At 49.2% G+C, this 20,795-nt stretch overlaps 1 protein-coding gene across 1 annotated transcript; it reads right to left on the reverse strand.

Annotated features, from left to right (window-relative positions):
- Positions 1-10,074: 10,074 nt before the first annotated feature.
- Positions 10,075-13,217, reverse strand: ZFP92 (ZFP92 zinc finger protein). The gene is made up of 5 exons (XM_036270105.1): positions 13,185-13,217; positions 12,830-12,956; positions 11,707-11,811; positions 11,273-11,378; positions 10,075-11,158 (listed from the first exon to the last, which is right to left on the reverse strand). Exons 1-5 carry the CDS (start codon positions 13,215-13,217, stop codon positions 10,075-10,077), a joined length of 1,455 nt encoding a protein of 484 aa, XP_036125998.1.
- Between the last annotated feature and the right edge of the window lie 7,578 nt (positions 13,218-20,795).

A 20,795-nucleotide genomic window follows, 5' to 3' on the forward strand; every position in this document is an offset into this window, starting at 1 on the left:
TTTACCTTAAAAAAATTTTTTTTCTTTATTGATTTTATAGAAAGAAGAAGGGAGAGGGAGAGAGAGATAGAAACATCAATGAGAGAGAACATGCCTACATGCCCCACTGGGGATTCGGCCCACAACCTGAGAATGTGCCCTGACCAGGAATTTTACTGGTGACCTTTTGTCGATTGTGTTGACGCTTAACCACTGAGCCACACCAGCTGGGCAGTACAGTTTATCTTAATTTCTGAGTCATTAAGATGTTATGGTCAGTCATCTTTTATTATGCATTTCTAATTGTACTGTATAATGATCTGAGGATGTGTTGCTTAAGGTTGTTTGGGGCTGTTATGACTTTTCTAGGGGACACAATTATATAACATTATATTAAAATAATCCATTATAATTGCATTTTATGGAGCTCTTCCAGCATGTGTAGTAGTTTTCTCTATGCATTTAGTTGCTATGTGTTCATGCTGGCAGCTTTGTGACTGGGTCAGGTAAAGGGTCTCCTGAGAAACAGAACCAGTAGGATGCATATATCAGGAATTGGCTCACGTGTTTGTGGGGGCTGGCAAGTCCGAAATCTGCAAGATGGGCCGGTGGGCTGGAGATTCAGGGAAGAGTTGCATTTTTTAGTCCAAAGGTCATCTGGAGGCAGAATTTCTTCCTCTTTGATGATCTCAGTCTTTTTCTTGTGAGGCCTTCAGCCTATTGGGTGCAGTCCACCCACATATGGAGGGGTGATCTGCTTTGCTCAAAGTCTGTTGATTTCATTGTTAAACTCATTTACAAAATCCCTTCATAGCAACATTGAGACTAATATTTGACCAAAATCTGGATACCCTAGCCTAGCTGAGCCAAGGTGATGCGGACAATGAACCAGCACAACGACTGTCAAGTGGTCTTTGTTCTCTAGGCTTTATCTCATTGCTTAACACCCATGAATCCTTGCCCCAGGCCTCAGATCCACAGCCTCCCACTGAGGCCCCCTCTCCCTAGACCCTGCTCACCCACAGCGTCCTCTCCACAAATGTGGAAAGGAAAGAAAACAGCTTCACTACTGCTGCCATACCTATGGCAGGCTGTCGGCCAAGGAGATCACAGAGCCAGAAGGTAACCCCAGCCTTTTATCTAGCTGGGCAGATGATTCTCAAGATAGCCCATCCTCATTGGTCACCTGGTAATCAGGGCCACCACCTGGGCATTCTTTGAGCTGCAGACAGGTGGTAGAGCCAGAAGCAGAGCAGGGGCTACCCTCCTTAAGGTTTGCATTTCAAAGAGGAGCTTCTGGGCCCTTAAGAAGACCCTTCCTTCCTGTGTTATACAGCTGGTAGGAGGCTTGTCACTGTCCAGTGCAAAGGTCAGGCCAGAGCTCCCAAAGCCCGTGGGCTCCAGAGGGCTGAGCTGGGGCTAAAGGCTGCCGATGTCCCGAGCCCTCTGTCTGCACTGTGGATGACCTAGGGGACAGTCAGGCAGCTCTCTGCCAGATGGAGGGCTCAGCTTCCCATGCACACTCAGCATGTGGCCTCTCCAGTGTCCCAGGTTGATTGTGTTTTCTTTAGCCGGCTTCCCTGCCATCTTTCCACTTCTTGTCACTGCCACCAACTTGGATCAAACTAATTTCCTCCCTTGTAAACAGGAGTCAGGATAGTACCCACTTCAGCCGTGAGAACATGCATGTGAGAATGCAGAGTGTCGGCATGTGGGAAGCTAGAGCAAGGTTGATGTCCTTTCCTCTTTTTTTTTTCTAATCCTCACTAGAGGACACCTTTTTTTTTCATTTATCTTCAGATAGAGTGGGAGGCAGAGAAGGAGGAAGTGAGAGAAACATCGATGTGAGAGAGACACATCGAGTGGTTGCCACCCACACGACCTCAACTGGGGCCAGGGACAAACTGCAACCGAGGTACATGCCCTTAGCTGGAACTGAACCCAGGACTCTCCAGTCCAAGGGCCTAAGCTCTAACCGCTGAGCCAAACCTGCCAGGGTGATCTCCTTTCCTCTTGCCGACACAATGCTACCCAGCCTGAGCTCCAGGGGTAGAAAGCAAGGTGTCAGTTTGGCTGAGCTCCCACCAGAGGCTCTAGGGGAGGATCCTTCCTCACCTTTTCCAGCTTCTGGTGGCTCCAGACATTCCTTGGCTTGTGGCCGTATCTCTCCAATCTCTGCCTCCATCTTCACACAACTGTTTTCTCTCTGTCCTCTCTTATAAGGACACCAGTCATATTGGACGAAGGGCCCAGTTACCCCAGGGTGACCACACCTTAACTATTTACATCTGCAAAGATCCTATTTCCAAGATCTTGAGATGAGGTCACAAGGTATTGGGGATTAGGACTTCAACATACCTTTGTTGGGGAACTGCACAATTCAATCCATAACACCATCCAATCCATTCTAACCTTCTTCTCTGGGGATAAGACTCCAATTTTGTCCAGTGCATCAGGGAGCTTAGCCTCAGGTGACAGGTCATGACAATCCTGTCCTATGCTTTCCCAGACTTTCTTCCAAGTAAGGATGGCCACATGATCCAGTTCTAGCTGAGACCCAAGTGGAAGTATGCTGGTCGAGCCTCTGGGATTTTGTTGCCTTCTAGATAAAAGGGACAGATGCAGTTGTCCTTGCTCCTTCTGTCCTTGAATGCATATGTGATGGCTGGAGCTTTGGCAGCCATTTTGTGATCAAGAGGCAAAACTAAGCTATTTAGAGAGATGCCAGTGCTCTGCTGCTGAACCAGTGCCAGCAAGCTACCTCCAGATTTCTTTTTTTAAAATGTTTTTTCTTTATTGATATTAGAGAGAGAGAAAGGGAGAGACAGAAACATCGATGAGAAAGAACATCTATTGGCCGCCTCCTTCATGCTCCCCACAGGGGATTGGGCCCACAACCTGGGCATGTGCCCTGACCAGGGATCGAACCAGAGACCTCTTGGTGCATGGGTTGATGCTCAACCACTGAGCCACACTGGCCAGGCTAGATTTCTTATGTGATAAAATTAAGTATCTAATTATTTAATCCACCACAGTCAGGTTTCCTATTACTTGTGACCACTTTCCTAACTAATATTCTGTATTTGTTGGTTCCTCCATCCTACCTCCATAATCTGAAGAGATAACAGAGTTGTCTTCCCCCCAAGTATGTAAGCACTGCAAAACTACCCTGCTTATCAACCTTTCTTTTCTCTTTCCTCTTTTGTCCTTTTCTCCCCACCCCTTCTTTGCCTACCCGGTTCCCTCTCCTTCTATGTCCTTTCACCTTGTTCCCACTTAACTAGCCAGAACATGGAAAGAAAGGACATTATATATTATGTAAGAAATATTCTGAGAAAAAACAAAAAAATAATTTGATTATTACTTCCTTATTTCAATTTGATTTTGTTTTTATGTTATAAATCTTTGCCAGAAAAAAGGTTTAAAAATGTTTTATTTATTGATTTGAGAGAGAGAGGGGGAGAGAGAGAGAGAGAGAGAGAGAGAGAGAGAGAGAGAAAGAACATTGATTTGTTGTTCCACTTATTTATGCATTCATTGGTTAATTCTTGTATGTGCCTTGACCAGGGATCAAACCCGTAACCTTGGTGTATCAGGATGACGCTCTAACAAACTGAGCTACCCGGCCAGGGCAAGAAAACAGTTTTTTAAAAAATCTTGGAACAATGATAAAATTTCAGAACAATGAACATGGGCTACAAAACTCTGTTTTATATCATGATCAAGGCCATTATCAAAGCTAAACAAAGGCATCATAGCAATAGATACATGCTCCTGATTATGAATGTAGGCAAGACATGTGCCTTACTTACCTTCACATCCCAGCAAGCAGTTAAATGTGCACTGTATGTCTGGGGAACAAGGCCTGCAGGGCAACTAAGGATGATCGAAGCAATATTAGAAATCAATAACTGCACATAGGGATAAATCCAACAACACACGTGAAAGACCTGGACTCTGAAACCACAAGCCATTGCTGAGATGAATTAGAGAAGGCCCCCAAATGAAGACATATGCTATGTTCACAAATTGAAAGGCTCAGTATTGTTCAGATGTCAGTCCTCCCCATAACAATTGATAGATTCAGTGTAATCCCAATCAAAATCCCAGCAACATTTTCCCCCATAGAAATGACAAGGTATTCTAATACTCATGTGGAAATGTGACAAACTTTGGATAGACAAAACAATTTTGAAAAAGAACCATGTCACAGGACCCAAATTACCCAACTTCAAGACTTAATTATAAGTCACAGGAATCAAGAGAATGTAACATTGGCATAAAGATAGACAAGGGAATTATCGGAGCACCATTCAAGAGTTCACAAGTGGACTCACACATGGCCAATTGATTATCAACAAAGGTGCCAAGGCAATTCAATTGGGGAAAAGATAATCTTTTCAACAGATGAAGCTGGAAAAACTAGATGTCCATATAGAAAAAAATGAATTGGGAATTCACCTCACACCATACACAAGAAGTAACTCAAAATTGATCATAGTCCTAAATGTAACAGCTAAAACTATACAACTTCTATAAGAACACAGAATCACATCTTAGTGATTTGAGTTTTGCAAAGATTTCTTAACTGTGATATGAAAAGCACAGACCATACAATTTAAAACTTCATAAACTGGACTTCATCAAGATAGAACAACTTCTGATCTTCAAAAAAACACTGTTGTGAAAGTAGAAAGGCAAGCCACAGTCTGGAAGAAAATCTCTGCAAAACATATTTGTCAAAGAACTTGTATCTAGAACCCCTGCAAGTTAACAATAAGACAAGCAACCCAGCTAAAAAATGGGCAAAAAATTTGAGCAGACACTTCACTAAAAAAAAAAATATATGAGTGGCATTAAGGACATAAAAAGGTGTTCAACCTCACTCCTCATTAGGGAAATGCAAATCAAAACCACAATGAGACATCACGTCACACAACCAGGATGGCTAGAATAAAAATGATGAACAACAACCAGTGTTGAGGAGGACATGAAGAAGTTGGAATCCTCATACACTGTTGGTGGGGATGTAAAATGGTGCAAGTGCTTTGGAAAATAGTTTGGTAGTTTCTCAAAAAGTTAAACAGGGTCACCATATGACCCAGCAATTTCACTCACAGGCATGTGTCTACCCAAGAGAACTGAAAACATATGTCCACCCAGACATATGTCATAGTAGCTTTATTAGTCATGGCCCAAACCGGGAAACAACCCAAATACTGTGGTCCATGCACACAGTAGAATAATACTCAACAATAAAAATGAAGGATTGATACAGCAACCTAGATGAACTTTAAAATCATGATGCTGGGTGAAAGAGTCCAGACAAGAAAGAGTGCATACAGCAGGATTCCATTTACATAGAATTGTAGAAAATACAAATGAATTAAGTGACAGAAAGCAGAGCAGTGGTTGTGGCGTGGAAGGCAGGGAGGGACAAAAAGGAGGGAGCACTGAGGGGACAAAGTAACTTTCGGGGATGATGGATGTATACATTCACTGTCTTCATTGTTATGACTTCACGGGTGTGTCTATATAAAAACTCATCCAATTGTACACTTTAAAGATGTGTAGTTTCTTGTATGTTAATTATACCTCTATGAAGCTATCAAAGAAAAATGAAGAATCAGTAATCTTCAAACCCTGGAGGGAGGCTATGTTTAGAGGTCATAGACACATCAGTGCTAGCATAAGAGGAAACCAGCTAAAAATACCATGGGACTCCCGAGAACATCAGTTGAGGCTGTTTGTGTCAAAGCATCATGGGTGGTGGACTGCTGCCATCTGTATGCACGTGTTGACACCAAATGAGCACTCAAACCATCTAGATATACAATGTGTATACTTAGTGGTCGTCAGTGTGTAAATTCACACAATCTAGCAGTTATATCTTACATTAGCTTTCCCACCTCGATCTTAGAATATTTCTGTCATGGTTTTAAAAATTGATTTTTATCAGGAACTAGCTAGAGTCCAAACTTCTTCCTCTGGCATCCCAGGCTCTCTATGCTAATTCTAATGACCTTTTACCTCTGACTGTCCCACAGCAAGCCTCTGCCCTTCTAGGGTTCCTGAACACACCGTGTGTTCTCCCTTCTTCCCTCCACCCCGAGGGAAGACCCTTGATCTCTACTTCCTGATTTGAGAGATCACCTGGTACTTACTCCTACCCTGGCCTTGAGACACTGCTTGTCATGCTTTGCTACCTAACAAGGCACTCACTTAGCACCCCCAACTGAAAGCCTGCTGTGTCCCCTTGGCTGAGTAAAAGAGTGAAGATTCGGGGTCCTGGCCCATCCTAAATGCTTCATGGAGTCGACTCTGACACCAGCGTCCTGATGCAGCTGTGCTGCCATAACGCCAACCAGAATGCCCCAGGAGTGAGGGTAAACCATTCAGTAAACATTTGGGAGCTAAGGATGAGCAGCAATGACAGTGAATCTTCTGAGACCCCCCTTCTCAGGCCTTTTTTCTCCTTCCTTGAGAGCAAATCTGGGATTCCAGCCACTTGGTTCCAGAGAGCACAGTCCTTGCTTATTTCTTTGTTGAAGGCACCCGGAAGCTTTGCCAAGCAAAGGAATTCTTGCAGGCAATCTAAGCAAACGTTCTAACACATCGACCATACTTGGAAAAAGCTAAGGGCCCAGGTCTACTTAGAGCCCAGACATGGATGCCACCATCAACCCAGCACTCACACATGAGGGCAGATGGGGCTGGGCCAACCATAAGTGGCAGTGGACAGGATTCGGTGGCTCAATGACCATTGAACATAAAGGACAGAGGGAAGGGCCAAGGACCCCAAGCATGGCTGCGGGAGGAGGGAGGTAGAGAGGAGACCCAGGCACCATGAGGTGGCAAGGCCAGGGGGAGGGGCTTCTGGGCCTACAGGACAGATGGGTATCTATGCTGGTGTCCCTCCACAGAGAGAGGTTAAGAAGCAAACAAGGGAAGGGTGAAGGTGGAGCTGCCCTCTCGACAGGGCCACACAGGGCCAGACAGAGCACTCACACTGATGAGTGTGGATGCTGCCATGTTGCCTGAAGAAAGGCAACAGAAACAACTGGGAGGAGGATACAGCTGCTTCTCAGGGGACTGATGTGATGCTCGACCCTTCCTCATCTCATGTCACGGTGTCTGACCAGCCTCAGGTGGTTGCCCTTGATCCCTATGCAACTGGCCCTCAAGGGTGTCTGCCTTACCTTCGCAAGGGGCCGAGGATGCTCAAACATGGCATCTCAGCTTTCCCTCACAATCCCATGCTTATCATCTTCCCTGACATCTTTGACCCAACTGGTATCTGGTTACTTTAAACTATCTGATGGTTACCAGTTACACAGAGATACTGCTACAGCATTTAAACAGCTCTCGGAAAGTACCCAAAGTTTCAAAGGTCAAATGGTCCACAGGCTCAGATGCACTATGAGCTGACCTGGAGTCTTGTTATTGAAAATGTCACTTATCTGGGTAAGCATTGGGGCACTCCAAAACTGGAGTGAAATTGCCCGGCATTCTCTCCAGGCAAATACACTTTTTGCTAAAAACATCTGTGTGTTATCCCCGCCCCACCTAGTCATCTTTGCTTGTTGGTCCTAAGGTGGAAAAAGGAGCTCATGTTAAAAATCAAGTTGGATTATCCAGTAGAATCAATGGGATGGCATTATCCTTGGGGGATCCAACTCTTCTTTATTAAAAGCTGGTTACTGACTGGCCTGTAAGCAAACTTTCTCACTTACTAGAACACTCTTCCCGATTCCCATCACGTGGCAGCTGTGGCCCCAATCCCTTCAGGCCATGGTTGAACAAGATTGGAGCCCCAGCATGGGGCCTCCTGCCCCTGTCTCCTGCTCTGCATGGGGATTGGTTTCCTGACCTATGCCAGACCTAGCAAACATTGTCTGTGCCTTAGAAAAACACATATTTCACAATGATCTCTCCATGGACTTCAGACACTGTTCCTAATGCTCCTTTTTCTACTGGAGAACCCAAAGTTGCAGAAGCTTCCAACTGCCTCAAGGTAAGGCTGGAGCTGACTGTGGTCTAGAACCTGAGTTCAATGTGCTCAGGGGCCAATATTCATTTCACAAGCATTTACTAAGTGCCAAGCACTGGGCTTGGCAACTAGGGCACAAAGATGAATGTGACAGCAGAGCAGAAGGCAATCAAAGGACAAGAGGATATGGACCCAGTGAAGGAGGCTATGAGGATAAGAGCAAGTTACAAGAACTTTCTATAAGCCAAAGATATGTAAAATCCTTTAAATATATCTATATAAAATATCTACATCTACATTTACATATACACCTATACCTTTACCTATACTTATTTCTGGAGCCATCCTAGAGATTGGAGCTCCAAGCAGCATGTTCAGAAGAAATCCTGTGCTTTCAGGTTTTCCCACACTCTTCTGATGGGTCTTTGACCCTCCCCTGTCTTGCAGGGAATGTGCATACTCCTTGGAGGCCGGGTGGGGGCCTCCAGCACAACTACCACCTGCCTGCCCTCGGGCGCTCTGTGAGACAGATCAGAGTCCCTGGGAGTGAAGAGGGCTGGGAGGAGGTGGCAAGCCAACCAGGGTGCTGGGCTGAGAGCACCAAGGGGCATAACTCCTGGGCCCAGCTCTGGGACAGCATAGGTGGAATAGAGCCTGACAGGACAGCAGCTGTCCCCTGGCCGGCACAAGTTTCTCCTTGAGAACCTTGCTTAGCCTGCATTAAAGTGCCAATTGAAGGGTGTGTCCTGTTTCCACCGGGCAAAAGGGGAGGAGAAAGAAGAGTGGCCACGCTTGCCACCACACTGATTGTGTGTCAGGCCTCAAGGGCCCCTTTCTCCTGTCTGAGTACTTCTCAGAGGGTTGGCGGTAGGAAATTCTTATTTCAGGAGCCATTCCCTGACACTCTCATATGGCAAAAATATCAATCTTCAACTTACATTATCTCGAATGCAAAAATATTCAAAGCAAATGAACCTCCTACACTTTAAGAAATGTCATACAAAGACAGAGCTAATGAGAGAACCACAACTGGGCACCCTCTGTGCAAATTCCTAACCCGTTTTGCTTTCCTCCTGCTGGGCACAAGCTACAAGGGGTGGCTGCTTGTGTGGGTGGGTGGGGGGAAGCAGCTAAGTTTGAAGTTTTAGGCACTGAGGGTGGGGAGGAGGGTCAGAGAAGCCAGGGTGGCCTTTGCTGGTGGGGTCTGGGGGGCAGAAGGCAGCAGGTGGGGCAAGCCTGGGGTCTGGGGGGCAGGGAGAGGACCAAAAGTAGCAGGGCAGCCGGTGGCAAATGTTGCCATGTTTTGCCTGGAGCCTGCTGCTTCAAGGGACCAGAGCTAAAGGGCTCCTCTCTCGGGGAGGAGAAGCTGAGAGTCCCTGAGCCTCATCCTCTCCACAGACCCCCGGCCAGCCATCCCCCAGAACCCCCAAAGTTCCGAACTCAGAGAAGATGGGGCCTGGTGCTGCTCCTCCGAGAAGCAACAGGTGGGGACAGCCATGGAAGGCTGCAGTTTTCAGGCACAAAGACAAATGGCCTGGGAAAAGAATGGGTCACTGCTCAGCATGATAGCAGGGTGTCCTGTGCCTTCCCACGGAGCAGAGGCTGACAATGCAGGCACGAGCAGTCCACGAGAACATTTGCTCGAGTCTTTTCAGACCGTTTCTTGACGAATTTGAGAGCATGTCACAGTCAAGCCACAGCCTACTTGCAGAGCTCATGATTTTGAATTTCCTCGAGTCCCTTCCAGTTATAAGCTCTAAAAGGATTAAAGTGCTTTTATGTCTTCTACCTGGAAACACTAACGAGTCTTGGGGTGAAGTGAATGACCTCATGAGGGAAAATAGACCCCTTTCCTTAACTCGAGGTGCCTGTGCCCTTGGGGTGGCCCTACTCATAGGTTTCCTCCTGCAGCACGAAGTCCCAATGGGTGTGCAAGAGCCCTTTCAGCAGCTCACATCCGCTTCACATGCACGCACACCTGTGCACACACATGGCAGCGTGTCATCAGCCCAGGACTCAGGCTGCAGTGAAGTTCCTGATTCAACTACATTATCAACAACAGAATGGAGGGGAGCAGGACGCTCAGCCCTCCCATGACAACCCTTTCAGATGGCACTGTGGGTAGCCGTGCATTCAGAGTCTGTCTCCTGCTTCTCATCCGCAGGGTGGGGCTCTGCAGTGGGCCTTCTGAGGGCCAAGGAGTCTGGCTCTTTTTCACAGTCACTGTCGTCCAAAGTCTTCCTTCCATGGCGAGTTTTCTGATAGTGACGAAGCTTCAGTTTCCCCTTAAAGGCCTTGTCACACTTGCCACACTCACCACACGTGCAGGGCTTCTCACCACTCTTGCTGCAGGCTTTCCCACACTCATGCGCCCGCCTATGCTCCAGGAGAACTAAACTGCTCCGGAACACCTTCCTGCAATCTTGACACTCGTAGGGCCTCTCCTCGCTGTGAACTGCCTGGTGCTTAAAGAGGTTGGATCTTCTGCTGAAGGTCTTCCCACACTCGCTGCATTCATAGGGCTTCTCGCCACTGTGCACCCGGCGGTGCTGACTGAGGCCTGAGCGGCCCCGGAAGGCCTTCCCGCACTCCTTGCACTCAAATGGTTTCTCCCTGCTATGGATGCGCTGGTGGTGAATAAGCTGGGAGACACCCTTGAAGGCTTTGGGACACTGGCTGCACTTGTAGGGCTTCTCACCACTGTGAATACGCTGGTGCTCGATGAGGTTAGAGCTCCTGCTGAAGGCCTTTCCACACTCATTGCACTCATAGGGCCGTTCACCACTGTGGATGCGCTGGTGCTCCAGGAGTGCGAAGCTGCGCCGGAAGAGTTTCCCACACTCTGGGCACTTGTAGGGCTTCTCACCACTGTGGATAATTTGGTGCTTGATGAGGTTGGAGCTGCGCGTAAAGGTCTTCCCACACTCATTGCACTCGTAGGGCTTCTCGCCACTGTGGATGCGTTGGTGCTCCAGAAGGGCGAAGCTGCGCCGGAAGAGTTTCCCACACTCAGAGCACTCATAAGGCTTCTCGCCACTGTGGATTATGCGGTGCTTAATGAGGTTGGAGCTCCGGCTGAAGGATTTCCCACACTGTTGACATAGGTACCGCTTCTCTTCACCTTTGGAACACTGTTGCCTTAGAACTGAATCCTGCCTAACACCGTGGCTGCTTCTCTGCACCATATCTCTTCCCTCACCCGAGGAGCTGCCTTGGCCTTTCTCCCTGTGATGGTCACCCCTGCTGGAACCTGTCTCTGGAGAATGGACATGTTTCTGTCTCTGCTCAGATGTTTCCTCCAGCAGCCTGGCTACCTGGCCCTTTCTGCTACCCTGAAGATCAGCCCCTGTGAATTCTTTTGGACATTGTTTCTTCTTGGAACTCAATGTCTTGCTCTTGATCCTTTCATCTGTAAAGACAGAGAGCACCAATGAGTGTTGCTCCCTCCCTGTATCTCTATTAGGGTTTGTTCTTCACCCACACCCTCATGCCAAGGCTGAGAAGAGATGAACCAGGAGATGATTGTGGGCAGGCAGAGAGGAGAGCAAGAAGGGAGGAAGTGGTGTGAAATAGCAGAAGGTGCACCCTTCATCTGGCACCTCCATGGGGGGAACTCCTTGGGACATTTAAATCTGCCACAAAAGAGAATTTCCCACCCAAATTGGCCATACCACCCTCAACTGGCCACTGCTCTTTGCAAATGGCTCAGGCAAGCTGGCCGAGCACCCATTACTCACCTGCTTGTATTCCTGTGGCATCCCTTGTCCTGTTGATGCCTGCTACCCAAGGCCTCTCCCCTCGCTCCAGCAGGGAGACCAGGTGAGGTTTGGAGGATGAAAATCCTGTCCATGGAAATGAAGCGAATCAGTACTTTCAGGAACAGAGAACAAAGAACTCTCTCAAAAGTGCCACTGCGAGGGTCCAGAGAAAGGGCAGAGTCCCTCTAAGGAAGCGAGGGGCTCTAAGCATACAGGGGCCAGGCAGGCATAGGAATCTTAAGTAGCCCAGAAGATAAAGATATTATTTGGCCTGTGTGGAGGACAGACCTCTTGTGTGTGTGGACACCCTGAGGTACAGATGAAGGGCTAGAACAGGTATCCACATGGGGCAAGACCCTAGGGAGTATCAGGAATTGAGCAGAGCCTAGGGGCTGCCTGTACCCCAAATGCTGAAGTCCCTTGGGTTACCATCAGACATAGTGGATGTCTCAGTTCCTTACTCCAAACTCAGCTGGGGATTCCTGAACTCCCCTGGGAACCCCAAATTTTCCTGGTGAGGGTCAGAAAGAACCTAGGGGAAGAAGGTAGTCTCCCTCTGTGGGAATAAAGGACAGAGGTGAAATCTATTGAGTCTAAAAGAAAAACTGGAGCAAGAGGATCCATTGCTGCTCCAAAGGCAGTGGGTGCCACAGGGGAGCCTGCCCCAGCTCCTATCCCAGCTTTTCTGTATGCCTTATCCTGGGCCTCCCTGTCCTGGGCCCTCTGTGGCTCAATGCTGCTAAAGTCTCTAACGTGAAAAAAATGTGAAATGCAACCTTGGTAAAAGTGAATTAAGTCTCAAATGTTGCATAGGGTAAGTTGCACCTATCTTTTGGGTAGAAGAGGTTTAGTTAACCTATGAGTTTATATGCAAAATAAGTTTGGTGGGGGAGGGCACACATTTACCTAAAACATTGACAGGCCCAAACCACTGAGCTAAAAACTGCCCTGTTGAGACAAAAGCTGGGCTGCAATTGATTATGGATCTGATGGGGAAATGCATTCCTTCTTGGCCTCACAGTAATCAACCAGCAAAGAAATTCAGAAATAAACTGATTTCAGAGATAGTGCAGGGGGCACTGGATGTGTGTGAGGTCCTTACCCAGGGACACCAAATGGCGGTAGTTCTCCAGCATCACTCTCTTGTAGAGGATCCTTTGTTTGAGATCCAGAAGCTTCCATTCTGTCTTGGTGAAGTACACGGACACATCCTCAAAAGATACTGGCACCTAAAAAGAGCCATTCCTGTGGCTAAAGGGAAATTCGCCCTCATGGGTCCTAGGATGAGGTGTCAGCAACTAAAGATCAGACAAGGGTGGTACTGGAGAGCTCAGCAGCTGGGGGAGGCTCAGAATTGCAAGAGTTGTGAAGCTGGGACATGAGGAGGTGGCAGATGGAGACCGTACAGGGGAGATACTGAGGCAAGGGGCCACCCACAGCTGGGGAGACCCACTCACCTTGGGTCTGGTTGTCAGAAGAATGGCTGCCATGGCAGGTGCACAGAGAAGCTAAGGGAAGTGGAAAGAACCAGATGAGATGAGGCCCACCTTACTCCCGCATAGCCCCATCCAGATCAGGTGCCATTTACAGCTACTGGGGACAGGACTTCAACATACTATATCTTTTTTGGGGGGACACAATTCAACCCTTAACACTTTCCCAAACTGAGCTTCTGTCCCCTCTCCTCACCTATGTAATGGACCACAGACACGAATTTACTCCCTCCCCATGACAGCCGCACCTAACCAGGCTTTCAAGGGAGTGTTTCCTGTTTCCTTTCTTTTTCTCATTTCTTTCTTCCCTTGGCCTTCTTCTCATGTGGGCAGTACCCATGACCCCAACTTTCCATCCATCCCTTTCCCCTCAGGTCAGGGTTCTTTTTTTTTTTTTTTGCATTTATCTTCAGATAGAGAGGGAGGGAGAGAGAGAGGAAGAGAGAGAGAAACATCAATGTGAGAGAGACACATCGAGTGGTTGCCACCCAAACGACCCCACCCAGGGCCGGGGACAAACTGCAACTGAGGTACATGCCCTTAGCGGGAACCGAACCCGGATCTCTCTGGTCCGCGGGCCGACGCTCTAACCACTGAGCCAAACCGGCCAGGGCCAGATCAGGGTTCTTACAGGAAAACTCCAAATATACCACCTCCACCTGCAACCAGACTTTCTCTCAAGGGAAAGAGAAAGACCAGGTTGGTGAGCTGTGCAATTAAGGGACCACAATAGCTAGGGAAGGGGTGCTCTCTGAAGAGGTAATATTCGGGCCAAGAGCTGAAGGTTGGGGTGAATAAAGAGAGCAGCAGGCTAAAGGCACGGCCCATATCCAGCCGTCAGATAGGCCTGAGTGTAGCATTCATGGGTGGGGGGTGTTGCAGAAGGTGAGGCCATGTGGGTCTCTCGGGGACAGGAGGGAGCTGGGACTCCCACTTAGGGCAGGAAGAGCATGTCACTGACAAAGTGGACAGAATCATATTTCTCCATATCAGTTCTCAATGTCAGAAGACAGTGGGGAAGAAGAAAGTTTGCTCTAAGGATGTTACTTTCACCCAACTGGAGACCAAAAGGTGGAAGTCCAGGGTGGAGCAGCAGAGGAACAAGGCTATGGATGGTGAGCAGGTGGGCCTGTGCCCAGAGTTTTTCTTATGCTGATGTGGACGAGCACATCTTCTTTGTGCAACAGGAGAGAGGGCAAGGGGATCATTTAAATTACTCCAAAGTCCTCTATCACCTGAGATGAGTTGTCAATCAACACTGGCCCAGAAAATAAACTCATGTGTCTGATGAAGAAGTTTATATTAATCAGAGAGAAAGAATCTCTCTTAAGGTCGAGTGGATGCTAAAACCATTAGGTGAAGGACAGAGGAAGAATGGACATCCACATGATGTCAAAATGTCTTCCTGGGCTACTGCTGGTTACAAGAGAGAAAGCTAATCTTACAGTGGTGGGACAGAGGTGGGCTGTGCCTTCGGGGATGTTGTGGGGAGTGCTCAGGTTGCCCAGGAGGGCTCTTGCCAAAGCTTGACCCAATTCTAATGCAGCCTTGGGACCCAACCTGCAGTTTACAGAGGATCTCAGGGACAGAGAAGACCAGTTCAAGACACCACAAGGAAGCATGCAGCTTGATCCAGAAGATGGGCTGTTTCCTGGTCTCCTCTGCAAATCAGTGCCATGGAGAAAGGAGGAGGCTAGGGAGGATGACTATTCTAGGTGAAAAGAGATTTAAGGGGCCAATAGCCAAGTGCAGTGGAGTCCTTGATGATATCCTGGCATGAACAATAGAGGAGTCAAAGGCATTGGGGGGCATGGAGGTTCGACTGCGGAATGACTCTCAGAGGACAGTAGGAACCACTGCTGCCCATGTGTTAGATGGATAATGGCACTGGCTGTGGAAGAAACTGTCTTTGTCAAGAAATGCACATTGAAGCATTTGAGGAGAGAATAGCCTGTAAACGTACTTTAAAATGTTGAGAAGGGAAGGGAAGGGAAAGGAAAGGAAGGGCAGGGGAGGGTAAACAAGCAAATAAGGCAGATGGAGGCCACTGCCAACCCTGGGAGGTGGGTACATGGACTTCATTAGCCTAGTCTGTCTACTTGTCTGTTTGCTTGACGGTGTTCAAAATTTAGAGGGAAAATAATTCGATGGTTTCTCAATAAGTAAACATAGTTATCATATGACCCAGCAATTCCACTCCTGGATACATGCTCAAAAGAACTGAAAACAGGTGTTCAAATAAAAACACGTACATGAGTGTTCCTAGAAGCATGATTCACCAGAGCGAACAGGAGGAAACAACTCAATGTCCATTGACTGATGAATGGATAAACAAAACATGGTCCATAAACACAATGGAATATTATTTGGCCATAAAGAGGAATGAAATGTTGATACATACTACAATGTGGATGAACCTTGGAGATATTATGCTCAGTGAAAAAAGCCACACACACACAAAAGGCCACAGATGGTATGATTCCATTTATATGATATAATATAATATTTCACAAGAGCTGTCTTGACCTAGTTTGGAAGTTATGACTAAAAACCCTCTTTTCTCTGCCCTTAATGGGCAGTTTGTTAAGCTCCCATCCCAACTACCTCCCTCATCAGGGTTCCTCTCTCTGGGGCCACTAAACATGCTCCCAGCCCCCTTATTGGGCTTCCACGCTCAGGTGCTACTACCAGACAACTGGGGACAACCCTTATGCCCAGAGGGACCCCACAGAAAGTAGTATGCTACCCTGGTGCACCCCTCTCCTTTGGAGTTGTAAGTAAGAAAGAGTTCTGCCTTTCATTTCTCCAAGTATCACTGTCTTGTGACCTGCCATCAAAAAAAAAAAAAAAAAATCCTCCCTGGCCGGTTTGGCTCAGCGGTTAGAGCGTCGGCCTGCGGTCCGGAGAGACCCGGGTTTGGCTCCCGCTAAGGGCATGTACCTCGGTTGCAGTTTGTCCCCGGCCCTGGTTGGTCGTGCGGGTGGCAGCCACTCAATGTGTCCCTTTCACATCGATGTTTCTCTCTCTCTCTCTCCCTCCTGCTTTATCTGAACAAAGAATGAAAAAGTGTCCTCGGGTAAGGATAAAAAACAAAACAAAACAAAAACTTATTTTATAAAACATATGACATGTCTAGAATAGGAAAATCCAGAGTCACAGAACAGATCGGTGGGTGCTGGGGGCATGGGTGGGAACGGTGTGTGTGTGTGTGTGTGTGTGTGTGTGTGTGTGACTGCTTCATGGGTATGAGGTTTCCTCCATGGGTGATGAAAATGTTCTGGAACTAGATAGTGGTGATGGTTGCACAACATTGTGAAAGTACTTAATGCCACTGAATTGTTCTTTTTAAAATGGTTAATTTTATCTTATGTGAATCTCATCTCAATAAAAAAAAGGGAGGGGCAAGAGGTGTCACTGTCGAGTAATCATTCTGATGTTCACACGTCACGTGTTTCATTCTGACACACCATCAGTCACTGGGGGACCTAACGAGCTAAAGGTGCAGGGCGGAGACTAGTGATAACAGCCAGGATTTTCAGACCAGCAGCACATTGTTTTGAAGAACAACACATACTTCTTTTCTCTCTCCCGTGCTGTACTGTCAGGTCATGATCCATCTTGGAAAACACAGAAAAGTCTAAAGAAAGAGGCATTATTTCTGGTCTCCCACTCCAAGCCCCCAATGGAGAGCAGCTGTTGAGCTGTGACCAAGAGAGAAACAGCATGGATAGGCTCGCCTGGAGATGGAGATCAACACTTAAGTTCAATACCACAAGGTGCATTGAGGGTGTGGGTCATGATGAGTGGTCACACACAACAGTGTCTATGCTTGGGACCTAGATCCCCAAAGTCAGCATACTTTCAAATCCTGGAAAGAAATACACGACAAGCCCTGTCCTCACAGACTATAACTCCAAGTAACCCTCCAGGTGAGAATGGGGTGACACTCCCTAGCACGTACATAAGGAACAATCTAGAAGGAGCCTGTGGAACTGGAAAGCAGCTTCTCCTAAGACCCTTTGACCTTGGGCCACCAGAACAGAGGAGAAACTGAAAAATGATCCCAGACCCCGAAGCTCAGCTTTCCCCTGAAACCCAGCACTGGGCATGCAGGCGAAGGTCCATCAGACAGCAGTGCCCTGGGCCAGAAGCCAGTAAGGCCCTGCCAACCTCCTCCTGGGCTGGTTCGCCCCCAGGAAGGGGGCAGACTCCCACCCTCTCACTGATGCTGGAAAGCTGAGAATGAGGAGCCACTCACCCACCGCCCCAGGGGAGGAGGGGGTGCAGGGGGTACAGCAGTGCTGCCAACTGAAGTGAAGCGGCTCCAAAGCAGGAGGGGCAGCCAGTGGGCTTCTGTGCTGATGCCTGCGGAAGACCACGAGATGGGGCTATTTCCCCAGAAAAAGAAAACAGAAAACAAACAAACAACTGGAGAGGCAGTCCGCAGTCCTACTCAGGATGGATCAGGAACTGGGGATTTTTCATCCACAAGGAAGGACACCCAGGACCACTGCATCCGGTCTTCTTCTGTCCTGGTGGAACTTCCTCTGGGGTCTAGTGATTCAAGACCCCCAACTGCCTTCTCTTGGCCCCAACAGCCTTCTCTGAAGCGTACATCACCTGCCACCCACCTAGTGGAAAGGCTGGAAGACCCAGGGCCTGGGGAGGCCAGTCTCAGTGCAAAGCCCAGGTTTGGCCTGAGAGCTGTCACGTCAGCCCAGGGAGCTCCATGCAGCCTGGCCCTGCAAAGCCCTCTGAGGAGCAACTCTGCAACTGGTGTCTCCAGGCCCTATAGGGGAGGGGGGCAGAGGCAGACCTGGACATAAAGAAAGCCACCTCCTACTAGGGTTCTGTTTTTCCCTGCTTAGAGCCCTCCCTGAAGTGCCTGTCTCACTCAGAGTAAATCCACGTGGCCCTTCCTGACCTCTCCCTCCCATCCCCCACACCCTTGCTTCCTCTGCTCCAGCCACACTGGCTTCTAAACTCTTCCTCCTACTTACCAGGCCACCCCTGCCTCAGGGCCTTTGCACTGGCTGTTTCCTCTGCCTGGTAGGCTCTCTCACCTCCTCCAAGTTTTTCAGAAATGTTGCCTTAAACTAAACATGCAATCCCACACCTCACCTCCCTTCCCTTGCTCTATTTTTTCCCGTGGCACTTCCCACCGTTTAACATACTTTATAATTCTTAAATTAAAACCTTTACCATTTATTGTATGTATCCTGCCACTAGAACTGGACCCACCAAGCAGGGTGTTAAGCAAATTCACTCCCTAATATATCTCCGATGCCTGCAGCAACCTGGCCCAAGTGGGAGCTGGGCAGGTATTTGTGAGAACTGGTCCTGCAGGGCAGCCCTGTACAATTCCTGCACAATCCAGGCGCAGCTCTGTACAGTCCCTCTCTTGCCCTTGTGGGCCTTCCATCCAGCCCTCGGCTTCCTCTTAAGCCTTCTCCTGTGTTGCACGTAACCGCCAACACCCCACACCAACGAAGGGCACAACCCCCCACCCCTGTGCCTGCGGACGTCTCGCTGGTTGCCTCCGAGCAGGAGTGCTGCGACCGCCGCGCCTGGCGCTCCCACATGAAGAGGCGGACAATCCAAACTTACCAGGCGGCTGGGCGACGGGATGCGCTCTGCCTGCCTCACGGTCGGTGGCGAACTGCAGTCAGTGGACAGGCACTGGGAAACCCGGGCTGCCTTTCCCGGGCGCCCAGGAAGGGGACAGCTCCGAGGGCCAGTCCCCAGCTCCTCGAGCTCCTCGCCTCCCAGGGCGTCTCGACGGTCGCCGCAGCCCAGCCGCAGCTCCCTCGTCCCTCGTCCCTCGCCCCCTCGCCACCTGCGGAGACCCCGCCCCGCCCCTACCTGGCCCCCCAGCAGGTCCGAGGCCAAAGCCGCCGCCTCCGAGAAGCCCTCCGGAGCAGCCCCCAGGAGGCGGCGGGGTTCCAGGAAGGTTCTCGGACTCGTCCCCTGTCACCACTCGGGAGGTGCGTTCTGCACTGCCGTCGTCTGTCTGTCTGTGGGTCCAGCACCAACGTTCGGGCAAGGAGCTGGCTGGGCAGGGGCGGTGGCGGCGTGGGAAGGGGGGGGCACGGAGCATGCGCGGCGCGGCGGGAGGGCGGCCCGGCCCTCGCCCGCCCCGGCGCGCCCCGCGGGGATTCTGTCTTGGCTCCTGATGCACCCCGAAGCACTTCTGCTCCTGGCCGATATGCTTCTAGGGCTCCAGTCTCAGTGGCCAGTCCACCGCATTCCCCCAAGGGGACAGGGAGGGGCAACATTGGGCTTTACGTCCATCCAGTCATCCATCCCTCCATCTGGTATCTACGGAACCCCTGCAGGGCAGCTAACAGCAAAGGGACCAGGCCACTTGATCCAGGAAGGCAGAGATGAGAAAGTGGGAGACAGTGAGAGGAGATTTGGGGGAGGGCAGTGTGCAGGTAGGTGGAGGGAAAAGAGATAAGAGCAGGAAGTGAAGAGCTGCTGGGTCCATTCATGTTACGCTCAGGTCTCCCCGTGTGACCCGAAAACCGGTCTGTAGGATAGGCATTTGGGTCCCTATTTTCCCACAGGTCACTGTGCGTCCATGTCGCAGAACCAGGATTGAAATCCAGGACTGACTGGGGACAAGTGCTCTGTTGGCAATGATGAGTTCCTCGAAAAGTTGGGAATATGAAAAAGGCTGTCAAAGAAAAGCAGCAAGGAAAACCAGGCACCCTGCGTGTTCCACCCCTCCCCCAGCCCCTGGTCACTGGGAATTGCGCAGGGGCTGGGCACCTCTCTGCCTCTGAGTGCTACCTCTCCTTACAAAACCAGGAGAACCTGAGCCTCAGGGAGAAACCTCAGCACCCCTGCCCCTGGCTTACAGGGATACCTAAGACACCCAGTTAGGGTACTTCTAGCTGTGAGGAGCAGGGGCATTTTCCTGGAGCAGAGGTAGAGAGATTCCCGGTGGCCCTTGGCCATGGGCCCTGCTGCCCAATCTTGTCCTCTCACTGCGGGGCTGGCTGGGCAAGTCTGAGCCTAGGCTCTGCAGGCTTAGTGGGGTAAATGGCGGCCCCTCAAAAGATATGTGTGCATCCTAACTCCCAGAACCTGTGAATGTGACATTTTTTTGGAAAAAGGGTCTTTGCAAATGTGATGAAATTAAGAATCTCGAGATGAGGTCATGGTGGGATTATCCAGGTGGGCCCTAAATATAATGACGTGCATTTAAAAGAAACAGAAAAGAGACATAGACACAGGGGAGAAAGCCATGTGAAGGTGAAGGCAGAGATGGGTGTGATTCGGCCACAAGCCTCGGGATGCCTGGAACCCCACGAAACTGGAAGAGGCCAAAGGAAATGTCCTTTTCTAGAGTCTTTGGAGGTAGGGTAGCCTGCTGACACCTTAATTTTGGATTTCTGGTTTCCAGAGCTGTAAGAAAATAAATTTCTGTTGTTTTAAGCTATCTGGTTTTTGGTAATTTATTGAAGCAGCCCCAGAAAATTCATACAAGAGAGAATAGGCTGAGCTCACATCCCTCCCAAACCAGTTTCTGGAAAGGGGCTGTGCCTTTGCACCGACACCAGCTACTAGTAG

This window comes from Molossus molossus, unplaced genomic scaffold (genome assembly GCF_014108415.1).
Source record: "Molossus molossus isolate mMolMol1 unplaced genomic scaffold, mMolMol1.p scaffold_m16_p_2, whole genome shotgun sequence".
NCBI lineage: Eukaryota > Metazoa > Chordata > Mammalia > Chiroptera > Molossidae > Molossus > Molossus molossus.